Raw genomic sequence first — 13850 nt, 5'->3', positions numbered from 1 at the left:
CGCCTTCCCCCCCCGCCCGCCCCCCCCCCCCCCCCCCCCCCCCCCCCCCCCCCCCCCCCCCCGCGATGATGGAATGGATGGGATGGGATGGGATGAGACGAGGACGGGAGAAAGTTGGCAAAGGCTGAGGCCGCGAGGGAAATTGAGCTGCGAAAGTGACCGGTTGCCCGGTATTCGTAATTCGCCTGCAGGTCGACAGGACGGTCGGCGGTATTGCGCCCGTGTAAAAAGGAATGGAGTCGGGTAATGAAGGTATTCCCAATGCTCAGTTGGGGAAGAAAAGATTAATGAACGGCAAGAAGAGAGAGGGAGAGAGAGAGACGGAGAGACGATGAGCGCAGAGGCTGGTTGGAGTTGAAAGAAGGGGAAAAGGACCCAGTCGCGGTGGAGCTGCTGGATATTAGTTGGTAGTTGGTATTATCTTATGGAGTACACGGAGTATGCATAACATAGCCTATACGGAGTATATAGATTAGAGATGCCATAGAATACTCGTCAACAGATCGACTGAACAATCAATTCGGGCTTTATCCTCTCTTCCCTCCCTCAGAATGCCTCGACATACCTCCCTGATGGTGCAATCCATGCAGGTAATACTGTTAATTGTAAGGTAAAACCAACCCGGAATATCCGTGTGATTTTAGGCCGCAGATTCCTCACGAAACTCGCCGGTGCCCAGAAAAGAATTACCTGGACTACTCCATATCCACCTTCTAAACATAAGTCACCCCCAGAATTCTTCCTCGAGCCCGTCCATTCTGCAGAAGCATCAGGTCTATGCATTATAATATACTATAATTCTCGTAGAATATAAACATCTGTCAAGGTGCATACATCAATCTACGAAATGCATAATTTTATGTCCGACGGGATGTTTTTCTAGGCAATCCGGAGGTTCCCCGTCACGGCCTAGTGGTGTTCTGGTATTATCATGGTATTGCTATCCAGGCACAAATACGAAATACGGTATCGGGCGGTATCTACTGTAAAGTATCTTATGTATTTTTATAACTTTACTTCCGAAAAGTCTCCCCTGCAAGGAGAGGACTCGACCATGCAGGGGACAAATAGGAATACCACCTTATCCTACGGAGTAGGTCTCTAACGATCATATACCAATTGACTGTGACTCCACTCATACAAGAGGAGAGTTCATCCTAAAATGTAGTGCACCACTCCGTTCTCCTATGGCGGTGGATGCTCATGTTTTTCCTCTCCGAAGATCGACAAATTCCTCTCTACCTCCCAAACGTCACCCGAGGAATTTGCCTCCGCAGCCCTGAGTCTGACGCAATATGCGCTGGCAGTATGTGTATGTCCCTTGACTTCCCCCCCTGCTCCCACACCATACCCACGCCCAGATTCCTGCACGTAATCTGGAAAGTCGACGTGACGGCAGGTGTCAGATGATCTATCTATCTATCTATCTACTTACTTAGGTCGCGGATACCTCGTGGATGTATGTGCTATGTAGTTATCTATTCCACCTGCAGTCCTCCTACTCCATACCAGGGCTGGTAGGTCGGCAGTACGGTGGGTACGGTAAGATTAACAGACGATAGTGCTCTTTCTGCTATTTTTGGAATGAATTACGCTGTTTCCTGGGTGGATTACGGTTACCGTCGTCGGATTTTACAATCTCCGTAAACTACCTAACTGAATATGGTGGTAGTCAAGTAAATACTCGGAGTTGTGCTCCCGCCGGGTCCCATGGATCGGGCTGTTGTATACAACTCTATCGTCTATGGTCTATACTCAATACTGGCAGTGATATATAACCTAAATATCATAACTACTTCTCTAGGCGACCGGGAGAAGAATTAGTAACCAGTCAGTGGCTCGGTAAATGATCCACCCTCGCTCTGAGGTGCCTCGGCGTCATGCTACTATCCGTACTGGGTCCGCAGAAGCCATGCGCAAGATATCTGTTCCCGCTCTACGGATGCCGCATCAAATTTGAGATATCAATGAACTGGTCAAGTAATTCAATTCAACGTTATACCCTCATCCGAGGACAAGCCCACAGACCAAGCAAATAAAAACAAGATAAGATATTTCCCGTTGCAAGATCCACCACAAGACGCCTTTCCTACCGATAAAACGAAAGAACAACCAACGTATCCCAGAAACAGTGTCGTCGCAGAATGAAGTAGCGATAGACAGAAAAAAAAAATTACAACCGAAGAGAGAAGGGGGGGGGGAACCCCCAAAGATATCACCCAAGCACGTCACAAAAAAACCAAATCAAAGCGGGATAAAAGAGGACAAGACAAAAGGAAAAACATCACGCAATCGCTCAGAAATTTCAATCAAGAAATCTCAACTTCAAGTGGCCTTCTTCTTGGGAGCCGCTTTCTTGGCCTTTTCGGCAGGCTTGGCCGTCGTCTTCGTCACCCGGCCCGACTTGGTTGTCCCGAGGACCTTGGGCTGGTCGACAACGGCGGGGGCCTGCTTTGCGATCAGTATATTCCTCTTCACGATACAGGGACAGTACTCACAGTGGTGGAGGCCTTGCGGGGCTTGGCGGTGTTGGCCTTGGGGCGGCCAACGGGCTTCTTGGTGGTGGTAGTGGTGCTGCTGGAGGTGGTGCTCTTCTTGGTGGTCTTGGGCTTGTCGGCCTTCTCAGTCTTCTCGGTCTTCTCGGTCTTCTCGGTCTTCTTAGCAGCGGCCTTCTTGGGACCGGGCTTGGCAGCAGCGGTTTTCTAAGACGTGTGAGCGAGAAGACAAAATATTTGGAACATGAACATGGATAAGAACTTACCTTAGCAGCAGGCTTGGGAGCAGGCTCCTTCTTGGCGAGCTTCACGGGACCAGAGGGACCTAGCAGCAAGACGCGTCAGTCGGCACCCCATCAAAGATCAACAAAAGACGGGACAGCGATAAGAAACCTCGAGTGCACGCGCAGAGGCAGCGGCGACGAGGTGAGCCAAAAGTAATGGCAATTGCAAAGGGAGGGAGCGACGCGCGGCAACGCGAAGAGACAAAAAAGAAAACGTACCCTTGGGCTGGGTGAAGTCACCCTTCTCGACACCGGTCTTGATAGCCTTGTTGAACTGGCTGTCAAAGGCGGCGGTAGAAGCAGACGAGATCTTGTTGTTGGCCTGCACATATTTCTTGATGGACTGGCGGCTGTGACGAGGAGCGTTAGCTTCGAGAGGTGAAGGAGGGGAAAGGAGTCGACTGCCACGTCGGCAACCCAACAACCCCGGTCGGGAGACGGGGGGAAACAAAATTCAGCTTACCTGCTACCGTTGCGCTCTTTCAGCTGGAGTGAAAGGAAGAGTCAGCGATCAAGTTCATTACAAAATCAGACGGGTCCGACAGGGCGTTGGGGGGATTGACGACGCGGAGGCGTGGTCCCGGTCGCAGACGGTTGACGCCCGCGCCCGTCATCCCCAAGGCCCGTTCAGGACGGCGTGATCAACTCACGTTCAGGATAGCATCCTTAATCATATCTATATTACACGAATCAGCAGTCATTCGCGACGAGAACAGTACTCGAATCACCCCTACGCGATGTGGTGGTGGTGAAAGATCAGGGGAAACATACCACGGTAGGAGGCGTGGGCAGGACCGGCAGCCTTCTTGGTCGCGGTGGTGGAAGCTTTCTTGGGAGGCATTTTGGGAGGTTGGAGTGGGAGTGGGTGAAAGTGAAACAAGTGGATGAAAGTAGAGTGACACAGGAAGATGAAGATAGTCGAGAGAAGTCTGGAAGTCGAGTGGATCGAGAGTGGGAAAGGAAGAGAAGAAAAGCAAACGACGGCGGAAGGGATGGAAGGCCGCGGGGCATGCGCGCTTTATAGGGCAGCGGGTGTTGACACAGGATCACTTTCGCTCACAACACGTCAAGTCCGCTCTCCTCTTTTTTTTCCCTCTCTCCCTCCCTTTTCTTTTTCTTTTTTTTCAGTCTTAATTTTCTTCTTTTCTTCTTTTCTCCCTCTGTCTATCGAACTTCTTTGGTTTGTGTTTTCTCGGTTGTTGTATGGGGTAAATCCTCTCTTATCTTCCTACGTAGTTAATCCTGTAGACTGTAGAAACTGCTCTTCCCCCGTTGGAATGATTTCCCTCACGCATGATGCCTCGACGCGTGCTGCTCTTTCTCTCCCCCATTCATGATTATCTTTTAGGTCTTCCCCTTTCTACTGGAATAATTGAATATGATGTTGGTCTATGCACATTCACAAGATCCACTTCGCTTGTGAAATTATTTTTTTTTTCCTTTTTTTTTCAGTTTTTCCTTCCCTTCTGCACTCGTCTGTCTGTTCGGGATGGTCGCGTTGTTGTGTCTTTCGCATGCCCAATCTCAATCCCCAATGCAATTTTAAAAAATAAAAAATAAAAAATAAAAATAATTCTAGTATCTTCAATTCAATAAAATGTATTTGTCAAAATATTACATTTTCCTCTATCAACCATACCAACTGGTGGGTGGATTTCCCTCACCTGCATTCTACGGAGTGAATGTGCAGCGAATTCTAGCTCATGGCTGGGGAACAGCTTCTCCAGCTCCATCAACGCCCAAATGTCTTCACGGGACTGCCGTTCAATCAAGCTCATGACCTCCTCACAGCTTGCGCAGGAGCTGTAACCTGCTAGACAGACACCGGAGAAGCCCAGATCCAACCCCGAGCTCGGTCCCTTGCATCGCCAGACGAACCGTGATTCTCCTCGTGAATTTTATACTATTAGCATTAGGTCCTACCGGCCTTGTTATAGTTGTACTTTTTTTTACTTTTAGAACCTACGGGGTATGTCAAGGCGAGGGTTTCACCAGACCTCGTGCCCAGATCCCCCTCCCTCCAACGGTCACGAGGGGGTGGGATGATGTATACATTTTGTCCGTGGGCGTTGCGTCTTGAAACGGCGTAGTTTGAACCTTGATGGCGGATCGCGAGCTCTCGTTATTGGTTTGTACGCCCTACGTTATAGATCATGATCCATGGGTGGTCTTGACTTGGTCCGATCGTTTGGGACAACCTGCTCGCTTAGGGTGATGAGTGATGACTCGAGAATAGAGACAATGGAGCTTGGGGTGAAAGAATTACAGTTCTCGGGTGGTAGAGGTGGATGTGGGAACTTAAGAAATCAAGCATATTGTGATTCAGGTAGGTACAGCGAACTATGAGAATTGACGAGTTGTCGGGAAGTGGATGGGTCTGAGTGATCTACTTCCTACTTCCTGCTCGTCCGCGTCTTGGCTTCCGGTCCCGATCTTGATGGAGGCATCACCACTTTGCCTATCGCATGCTCTTCCCGCCAGAAAGGTATCTCCTGAGTAGAATATAAAGAAGAGACCGGTTGATATATAATGATCATCTACAGTAATTTCCGAATTAAGCCCTGTCGGACCCAGGATCATAATCCACCTGAATCACGGCCTGTCTCGTCTCCCGAGAATGGGTGATCTGGCGCACACTTTGAATAGCTGATCTGTCCACCAACCCAGGGGTTATCGGGTCCATGTTGAGGATAGGGGCTTTGATGCTCTATTTATCTTGTTTTCTGTAGCATTGAAGCGCAGTGCTCTCATACTGGTCTGTGTGGTTTGGTGGGTGTTGTATCTCCATCCATGGCATCCGGCCGCAGACAGTATATAGTTCCAGACCTCCCGCGACTTTGATCACTGGACGTAGAATCACGCAAAACTTACTATATACTGAATAATCAATGAAGTATCACGAACTATATAAATAGTAGAACATTGAAGATAAAACGAGGACATATAATTAACTCGGACGTGGTACACTGTGCTGAGATGGCCGTACCATCACCGTCCCACTCGTCGTACAGTCTACCCAGGCATTCAATGCACGCCACACTCAATTCGAGCAAGGCCAGCACAATCAAATCTAAAACCAGAAATAGACACCTAAGAGACAAACCCAGGCAATGATGACTTGGCGTGTCCAGAGCCCCGAGTGCTTCAGGATCACAGCCAATGAGTTTTGTGCCCAACACCTCTTGCTGGCAAAACCCTGCCTTGCCCGGCCCCGATTGACTTCCCACGGCAGATCATGCACAATGAAAGCCCCAAAAATATACCCAAACATGGCCTTCCCCACGTTGTTTCGCCTGGCAATTATTTACTACTCATGTATCATACGGATTAATCCCATTCGTATAGTAGATTACTAGGTGCAAGGTGGAAGTTGGACGGTGGTCGTTCCAATGGGGAATCGCCACGCCTTGTTTGGAAATGCTCCGTAAGTGTTGTCAATTGATTCCGATCTCCACATAACGCCTTTCGTTCTCCCGGTTTCCTTCTTTTGGTTGGATTTTGTTTTATTTTCATTTGGTCCGTAAGTATTATTCTGATTCTGACTCCGTAAATATATTGATCCCGCTTGTCATCCTCTCTGTCGATCTACCCGGCACCGCGAGGTCTGGACTTGGCCTCCTTCTTGGCCTTCGCCTCGTCCTTCTTGCGCTTCTTCTGCTCCTGTAGTTTCTCGTCGTGTTTGCGCTTAAGGTTCGCCTTCTCCGCATCTGTCCGGGCCATTGGCTTGAAGAAGCCCTCCAGCCGGGATTGCTGGGCTGACTTTAGGTTCTTCTGCAGCCGAGCAGCCCCGTTCCGCACTCGGTCCTCGTTGAACCCCTTGTCTTTGACCAGGAAGTCAATGAGTCCCTCTACGTCGGGCGCATCCCACTTGAAGTCGCACTCGGGAGCACTGGCGTCCCGAACATCCGGGTGGAGGAACAACTCTCGGGCGTCCTGGTATGGCCAGTCTTCGGGAATGACGTATTTCTTCTTGGGGTCGCTCTCGATGGCCTCGACCACCTTCTCCAGGCTGCCGTGCTCCCGAATGAGTTTCAACGCCGTGTTGGGTCCCACCTTAGGGATTGGTTCGAGGTAATCGCATCCCAGTAGGATACATAGATCGATGAACTGCACCGCATTAGTTTGGGGTCTGCATCTCTCGCCGAACAGCTTAGCTCACCTGGCTACGATCCATGCCGAGGCCTTCCAGCGCACGGCTCAGATGGATCTCCTGAATAGGCTCCTTCCGCTGCTCACTGAATGTAAGATGTCGCAGCAGAATGGGCGTCTCGAAGCAAAGTGTGTCCATATCCTCCGACGCAGCCGCATAGACCTTCCCCGCCCGCGCGAGCACGGCGCACTGCGCCTCTGCCTCCGTCGGGGCGTCAATGTAGGGAATCCCCATCAACTTGATGAGCTTCTTGCACTCCGCGTTATGCTCTCTCGTGACGCGCACGGTCCGTCGCGAAAACTTCTCGACATCCTCCGCCGTTCCCGTCTCCTTGGCCTCTTCGTGCGCTTCCGTGGCTTCGCTTTTCCGCGCCGTTCGCTTGGCTAGTTCGCCGGATTTCAGCTTCGGCGGGGCACCGTCGAACACGTATAGAGGCTTGATTCCGTTGTCCACCATGCGTAGGGTGCGGTAGAACATGCCCATCAAATGTGATGTCGTCTCGCCCGAGTCGCTCATGAGCTGCTGGCCTTCGGATCGCACGGCGATGAGGAAACTGTAGATACTCATGGAACTGGATAGCTTTGCGTTAGTGCTTGCGGGGAGGTTCAAAGCTCGGAAACAACGCACGCATCCTAAATTCCAATGGACGTCTGTTAGTTGCTTCCACTCGTCAAACAGCGCATCAATGCCTTGTCTGCACGAATCCGGGGGGAGTGACATACAATAGCGACCTTCCGACCGAAGTGACTCTTAATGTCACCCGATTTGATCGCATCGGGGGCATTTTCGGAAATGACCTGGTATAGCTCTAGAGGGACTCGGTTAGTATGGAAGCTTGCGTCATTGGTGGCAATGGACTCGAAAGGGAGTCGACTCACGTTTAATACCCATTGTAACTGATTTCTTCCTTTCCGAACTCAAAAGAAGACAGAAAAAACCAGGAGAGGAAAAGTCCTTCGTGCCACGGACTTGACAGAGACTACCAGATAGAAAGAAACGAACGCAGCCTTCGAGGCAGCCGTCGTTCGCGCGAAGACGCGACTGGCGCGCCGCTTCTCATTAAGCTCCATCGGGACTAGCGCCCGCGGGCTGCGTCCATCACGTGGTACTGAGCACCCCCGCAGCTCCGCGTCTCTTTCGCTCCGTCTTCGGGGAAACTGGGAGGAATCATCAGGCCTGGGCGCTCCTCGCTATGGATCACTCACGGCTGTGTATGGCACTAGTGCCCCTGCCTACCAATGCATCCCGAAGTTATCTAAGCACTTAGCATCCCCCCCGATAACTAACTACGACTAGTACTAACTAGTTAACCATCTCCTCTCTCCTCCCCGATTTGCTCGCGGTCTCCGAATCACCCCTCTCCTCATTCCTCCAACTCTCCATAACCGCCTGTTCATTGCGGGCGCAGAGGGGGTGACGGCCATAGACACTTTTTAATGTTGTCCGGACCGGCTCTGGCAATGAATTTTCTGGCGTCATGAAACGAAGCCGCCCTCATTTTGACGCCAATGACGATGCGTCGTCCGTCTCGTCCCCCCAAGGTGCTTCGGCGCACCATCCGGCCCTGAAACCCGATCCCCAGCAGAACATTGGACATGTTCCCAAGATCAGTCGGAAGATCAAGGCCTGCTCCGAGTGCAAGCGGCATAAGGTGAAATGTGATATGAAAGCAGGAGAGTCGACCTGCCACCGGTGTCGGCGCATGGGTCTAGATTGTATCGTCAACAAGAGTCTCCAGACTTTGTTAGATGACGAAGCGGAGTAAATCTGCCCCGCTCAGTACTGCATCCCCTAGAGTTGGCGACTGGGATAAACTGACCGGTTTCTATTTTCGCAGGTGGAAAACTACCATCGAGCTCGCTATGGCCGACCTGTTGAGCAAAGCCGATTTACCAAACCTCTCATACTATCAAACGGCGGGTAGGGCGACTGAACCACCGTCTAAGAAGAAGAATCGGAAAGAGTCGACGGTGTCCACGGAGGATGCCGGGGTCGCGGTTGGACACGATCGGAGAACAAACTCCGTCGATATCAATGCCGGCGCAGCGGTAGACGGACCCGAGACGGCTCCCCAGTCCTTCCAGCAAGAGTCGCAGTTTGCCCTGGATCGGGAAGAAAACGGGGTCTCCTCGTTAGTCAATGCGCCGATGGGAAGTCTATACGAAGTGACGCAGTTGAGCGAGATCCAGGCAAACACCCCCAAGCGACAATATGATCCGGACAGGGCACTTGTCACCGATTTCATCTCCCGCGGTCTTGTGGGTATACAAGAGGCGCAAGAGCTTTTTTTCTATTTTGACCGGGTGCTCAATCGATACCTCTGGGACGGCATGGCGCTCGTGCACAAAGACCTGACTGCTGTCCGCAACTCCTCCACGATGCTCACGGCGGCCATCCTAACTGTGACGGCCCTCCACATCCAGGGCAAAGAGAGCACCTTCGACACTTGCTACAACGAATTCGCCCGACTAGCATCGGCGTCAATGCTGGACCACCATACTTTAGATGACTTGCGCGCTTTATGCATCGGGGCGTTTTGGCTTGCGGATATTAGCTGGAAACTGTCCGGCCATTGCGTCCGGATAGCCACCGAGCTTGGTCTCCATCAGTCTTATCGGAAAGCGACGCAAGGCTCTCCAGAACACATAGAGCAGGCTCGATTATGGTATCTTCTATATGTAAGCTTGCTCTTTCTATTGTTGCTTTTTGCTGCTAATCGTCACTCAGACATTGGAGCACCATTTCTCGATCGCATACGGACGTCCGCCAATCATCCACGAAGACCATGCCATTAAAAACCATAACGCATTTACCCTATCCCCCACAGCCACGCAGGCCGAGCTACGTCTACATAGCCAGGTGGACCTGTTCATTATCCTCACCCGGATATATCACGCGTTCGGTCCGGATGTCGACCTAGAAGTACCCGAGAGCGAGTTTGACACAATTGACCAATATGATGCCGATCTGGAAACCTGGAAATCGTCGTGGTTACCTCGATTAGGTATGTCTAGTCCGCAGATTCTGGTTTGGGTCTTTGCTAATGCTGAAACAGCCGGAAGTCGATATGTTGGTGCGTATCCTTACAAAGCCGTCTACCTGCACTACCATTTTTCTCGCCTGCAACTAAACTCCGTGGCTTTACGGACCTATCACTCCTCGTGTTCTGCGCGTTCGATGTCTCCGGAGCGCAAGAAGCGCGCGAACTTGGCCATTGAATCGGCCATTAAGACGCTGCTGGTCGTCCTAGACGAACCGGACATTCAGACCGCGCTGGTCGGTGTGCCGTTGTATCTCCACAGTATGATCACCTTCGCCGCCGTATTCTTGCTGAAAATCGCGGCCAAGGGCTGCTCGAACAACATCCCCGGTAGCCAAGGCCAACAAAACTCCATCGCATCGGCCGGCCTGCTCATCAACGTGGCATATGTGCGTGCACTAGTCGGACGAGTCGTCGAACTGATGGTGTCCTGCAGCCGGAGGGCGAGCGAGCGCCATCTCAGCCATCACATAGCCCGTGGCTTGCGAAAAATGCTCACCGGACTGGAGGAATGGGAGAAGCGGAATGCCGGTACCCAGCAGTCGGCCGGACAGCGCCCACATGAACAACCGTCCATGTTCAAGCCCGTCATCATCCCGGGTGCCCAGCCGCTGGGCGAACGGGACACCATCCTTACCCATCCGCCTCCGCTCCTCGGGGTGGCCCCTTTGTCTGCCGAGCGGGGGAATGGCTTCGATCCCGAAGCCGCGCAACTCCAGGCGCAAGCCGGCCTCTCGGAAGGCTCTCTCGACCCCATGATGCCGGACCTGTGGGGTTTCGACGAGGATTACTTTCCTACGGGGGTTTTCGATTTCCTGCAGTCTCAAATGCCTGCTTGATACGACAAGCCCGCGCATTATCAGCGCCCTGGCATAACTACAGAGCCATATTGTCGGAAGATGTGAGCACCGCTGATGGGCCACTGGATTTTGACGTCTCTACTCCGTTGAGTATTTGAGCGACTTCTCGACGCTCAGGCCAATGGTTTTCGTTCGCCAGACCGATAGTACAGTAACATGGCATACGTACGCCTTGATCGGTCTGGAACGAAGTCCAAGAGATTGCAAATCGTCTGCCTCTTGCGGGCCTGCAATTGTCACGCTCCTTGGGGCGTTGTAGATACACACACACACACACTATCGTGACTAACATGTCTTGTTTTGATTCTGCACGTTGAGTATAAGGGCCACTGTTACGGTATTGGGAATGGGGAATCTAGGCGCATTTACAGTAGCGATATTTACATGTTCATACTCTATAGAATTTATATGCTTTCCCTGATTATTATTTTGAATATAGAAACATTCTCTTGAAATTAAACACTAAATTTTAAGAATAATACATCTGAGGCAACTGACTCCTATACTTGACTAACAGGGAGGGCGTCCCGCGGAAGAGCCCCAACGAGCGGGCCGAGTTGCATTGCCGAGGTCGAGGCGGCCCCTTCTTAACCTTCGGAACGTAAATCATTACACTGCACTCAAGTACTGGTGACGCAGGTCGTCTACTTAAATATCGAGTATCGTCATCTGCCAGAGACTTCAAGTCCTCTCATTTTATTTTATTTTATTTTTCTTTTTAACTCTTCTCTGACCCCCTCTTCCCAATCTCTCTGCGCAACCATGCAATCACCCATGCTCCGCACGGCCTCGCGCCACCTTCAATCAGCAACCCGCCGCTGTCAGACTCCCACGTCGGTGCGGGGGTTCGCGACTGCGTTCAATTGGGAAGATCCGTTAGCGGCGTCGGAACTGTACACGGCGGAGGAATTGGCGATCCAAGACACGGCCAGACAGTACTGCCAGGAACGCCTGCTCCCGCGAGTCCTCGGTGCGCTCCCTCCCCCCACCGTGCTACGGTCTACCTGGTACCAGACGCTAACCCCCTCCGTGTGATACAGATGCCTACCGCCACGAGAACTACGACCGCAAGATCCTGGAGGAGATGGGCGAATTGGGTCTGCTGGGTGCCAGCATCGACGGGTACGGTTGCGCCGGGGCCAGCACCGTCGCGTCCGGGTTGATCACCAAGGAAGTCGAGCGCGTTGACTCAGGCTATCGATCGGGCATGTCGGTGCAAAGCTCGCTGGCGATGACGGCCATCCATGATTTCGGCACGCAGGAGCTCAAGGACCGTCTGCTGCCGGGACTGGCCAAGGGCAAGCTCGCGGGCTGCTTCGGGCTGACCGAACCCAACCACGGCTCGGACCCGGGGTCCATGGAGACGGTTGCACGCGAACATCCCACGAAGAAGGGCGTCTACCTCCTATCGGGCTCCAAGACCTGGATCACCAACTCCCCCATCTCCGACGTCCTCATCATCTGGGCCAAGCTGGAGTCCACGGGGAAGATCCGCGGCTTCGTCGTTGAGCGCGACCAGTGTCCCTCGGGTACTCTGGAGACGCCCGCCATCAAGAACAAGTCGGCCCTGCGGGCCTCCATCACCGGCATGATCCAATTGGACGACTGCCCCGTGCCTGCGGAGAACATGTTCCCCGAGGTGCAGGGGCTGACGGGCCCGTTCACCTGTCTCAACAGCGCGCGGCTGGGCATCGCCTTCGGGGCCATGGGCGCCCTCGAGGACTGTCTCAGCCGGGCGCGCACCTACGCTCTCGAGCGGAAGCAGTTCAAGGGCAACCCGCTGGCCAAGTACCAGCTGATCCAGAAGAAGCTGGCCGATGCCGCTACGGACGCGGCGTACGGAACCCTCGCCGCTACGCAGGTCGCGCGGCTCAAGGACGAGGGCAAATCTACGCCGGAGATGATCTCGATGGTCAAGCGACAGAACTGTGACCGGGCGCTAACGAATTCCCGCATGTACGTGCCCTGCCCCTCTTTCTTAATCCATCACATTCCCCTAGACACAGGGCTAATCCTTGCAACGAATAATAGCCTGCAGGAGATCTTCGGCGGGAATGCCACCTCCGACGAGTACGGAATTGCGCGACATGCGGCGAATCTGTTTGTCGTGCAAACGTACGAGGGCCAGAGCGATATTCACGGTATGTACCTTCTGATCTAGGTCCCCTGTACTCCGGAATCCATGTCTAGCGGATGGCTAATGATTGGTCTAGCGTTGATCCTGGGACGCGCCATTACCGGGGTCCAGGCGTTTGTCTAGATAAAACTGAGGATGGGTGGTAGATTGTACATAGAATTCCAACGATACGCAGACTTCATTTACTAGTAGAAAGAAGAGTAGATGACAGACAGTATAGACACTTCGACCAACACGGAGAGTCTTCGAGAACCCACCACCACGTGACCCTCTGCGCCACGTGGGTCATTACCAGATACGGTGTACAGTAGTTACCTACACCTTACCTACACCGTACGGTAATTCCCTCCTCTCCATCCCGTCGGGTACCTTGAAAGGACTCTTATAAAAGTAAAACCCGTGAATTCCAGTCCCAGGAGCATTCGAGCCTTGACAATTAAACGATTAGTGTGACCCAAGTGCTCCACCCTCCGAACCGATGACGATGATGATCCGGGCTCCAACCCGAGCGGGGGGACTAAAGATCTTAGCCGTGGTCGTCGCCACAACGGATTCCTATTATTCATGGGTGCAAAGTTTTTCTCTCCCTGACGGTACCTGACTGCCGGTTGGAGATACGGTGTACGGAGTATGAGAAAATGTAGGATCAAAAGTCAAAAGTTGAATGGGGAAAAATTGAAGAAAAAATGGATCTGACCGGTCATTTTTGTGAGCCACTATTGACAAGTGGCGACGCCTTGTTGCAGGTCGGGGTATGTGCATACAGAGGGTGATTCTGATCTATCAGGTGTATTATCTGTAGATAATAAGACTCTCTATGTATGTAAAAGTGTGTTCCTACGGAGGACTCCTATATTCTCCAGGGTATACTCCGTACTCCGTCA

At 52.3% G+C, this 13850-nt stretch overlaps 4 protein-coding genes across 4 annotated transcripts; 2 read left to right on the top strand and 2 right to left on the bottom strand.

Moving 5' to 3' along the window:
- Window positions 1-2325: 2325 nt before the first annotated feature.
- On the bottom strand, window positions 2326-3620 carry KD926_005337 (histone H1/H5 family protein; the record flags this gene model as incomplete). Its single annotated transcript, XM_053095533.1, has 7 exons — window positions 2326-2448; window positions 2499-2702; window positions 2762-2820; window positions 2999-3129; window positions 3243-3265; window positions 3430-3455; window positions 3551-3620. 7 exons carry the CDS (start codon window positions 3618-3620, stop codon window positions 2326-2328), a joined length of 636 nt encoding a protein of 211 aa, XP_052949811.1.
- A 2744-nt stretch (window positions 3621-6364) lies between these two features.
- Window positions 6365-7820, bottom strand: fen1 (multifunctional nuclease RAD27; the record flags this gene model as incomplete). Its single annotated transcript, XM_053095532.1, has 4 exons — window positions 6365-6886; window positions 6939-7508; window positions 7652-7737; window positions 7808-7820. 4 exons carry the CDS (start codon window positions 7818-7820, stop codon window positions 6365-6367), a joined length of 1191 nt encoding a protein of 396 aa, XP_052949810.1.
- Window positions 7821-8406: 586 nt separating this feature from the next.
- KD926_005335 (uncharacterized protein) lies at window positions 8407-10808 on the top strand (the record flags this gene model as incomplete). Its single annotated transcript, XM_053095531.1, has 4 exons — window positions 8407-8690; window positions 8767-9607; window positions 9657-9933; window positions 9985-10808. The coding sequence occupies 4 exons, from the start codon at window positions 8407-8409 to the stop codon at window positions 10806-10808; spliced, it is 2226 nt and encodes a 741-aa protein (XP_052949809.1).
- A 783-nt stretch (window positions 10809-11591) lies between these two features.
- On the top strand, window positions 11592-13089 carry KD926_005334 (acyl-CoA dehydrogenase; the record flags this gene model as incomplete). The annotated part of the gene is made up of 4 exons (XM_053095530.1): window positions 11592-11799; window positions 11870-12785; window positions 12861-12970; window positions 13043-13089. 4 exons carry the CDS (start codon window positions 11592-11594, stop codon window positions 13087-13089), a joined length of 1281 nt encoding a protein of 426 aa, XP_052949808.1.
- Window positions 13090-13850: the final 761 nt, after the last annotated feature.

This window comes from Aspergillus affinis (genome assembly GCF_023601865.1).
Source record: "Aspergillus affinis strain CMG 70 chromosome Unknown NODE_264_length_13925_cov_84_063813, whole genome shotgun sequence".
Taxonomy (NCBI): domain Eukaryota; kingdom Fungi; phylum Ascomycota; class Eurotiomycetes; order Eurotiales; family Aspergillaceae; genus Aspergillus; species Aspergillus affinis.
The sequence above is the reverse complement of the archived record's forward strand: the minus strand, read 5'-3'. Positions and strand labels throughout refer to the sequence as shown.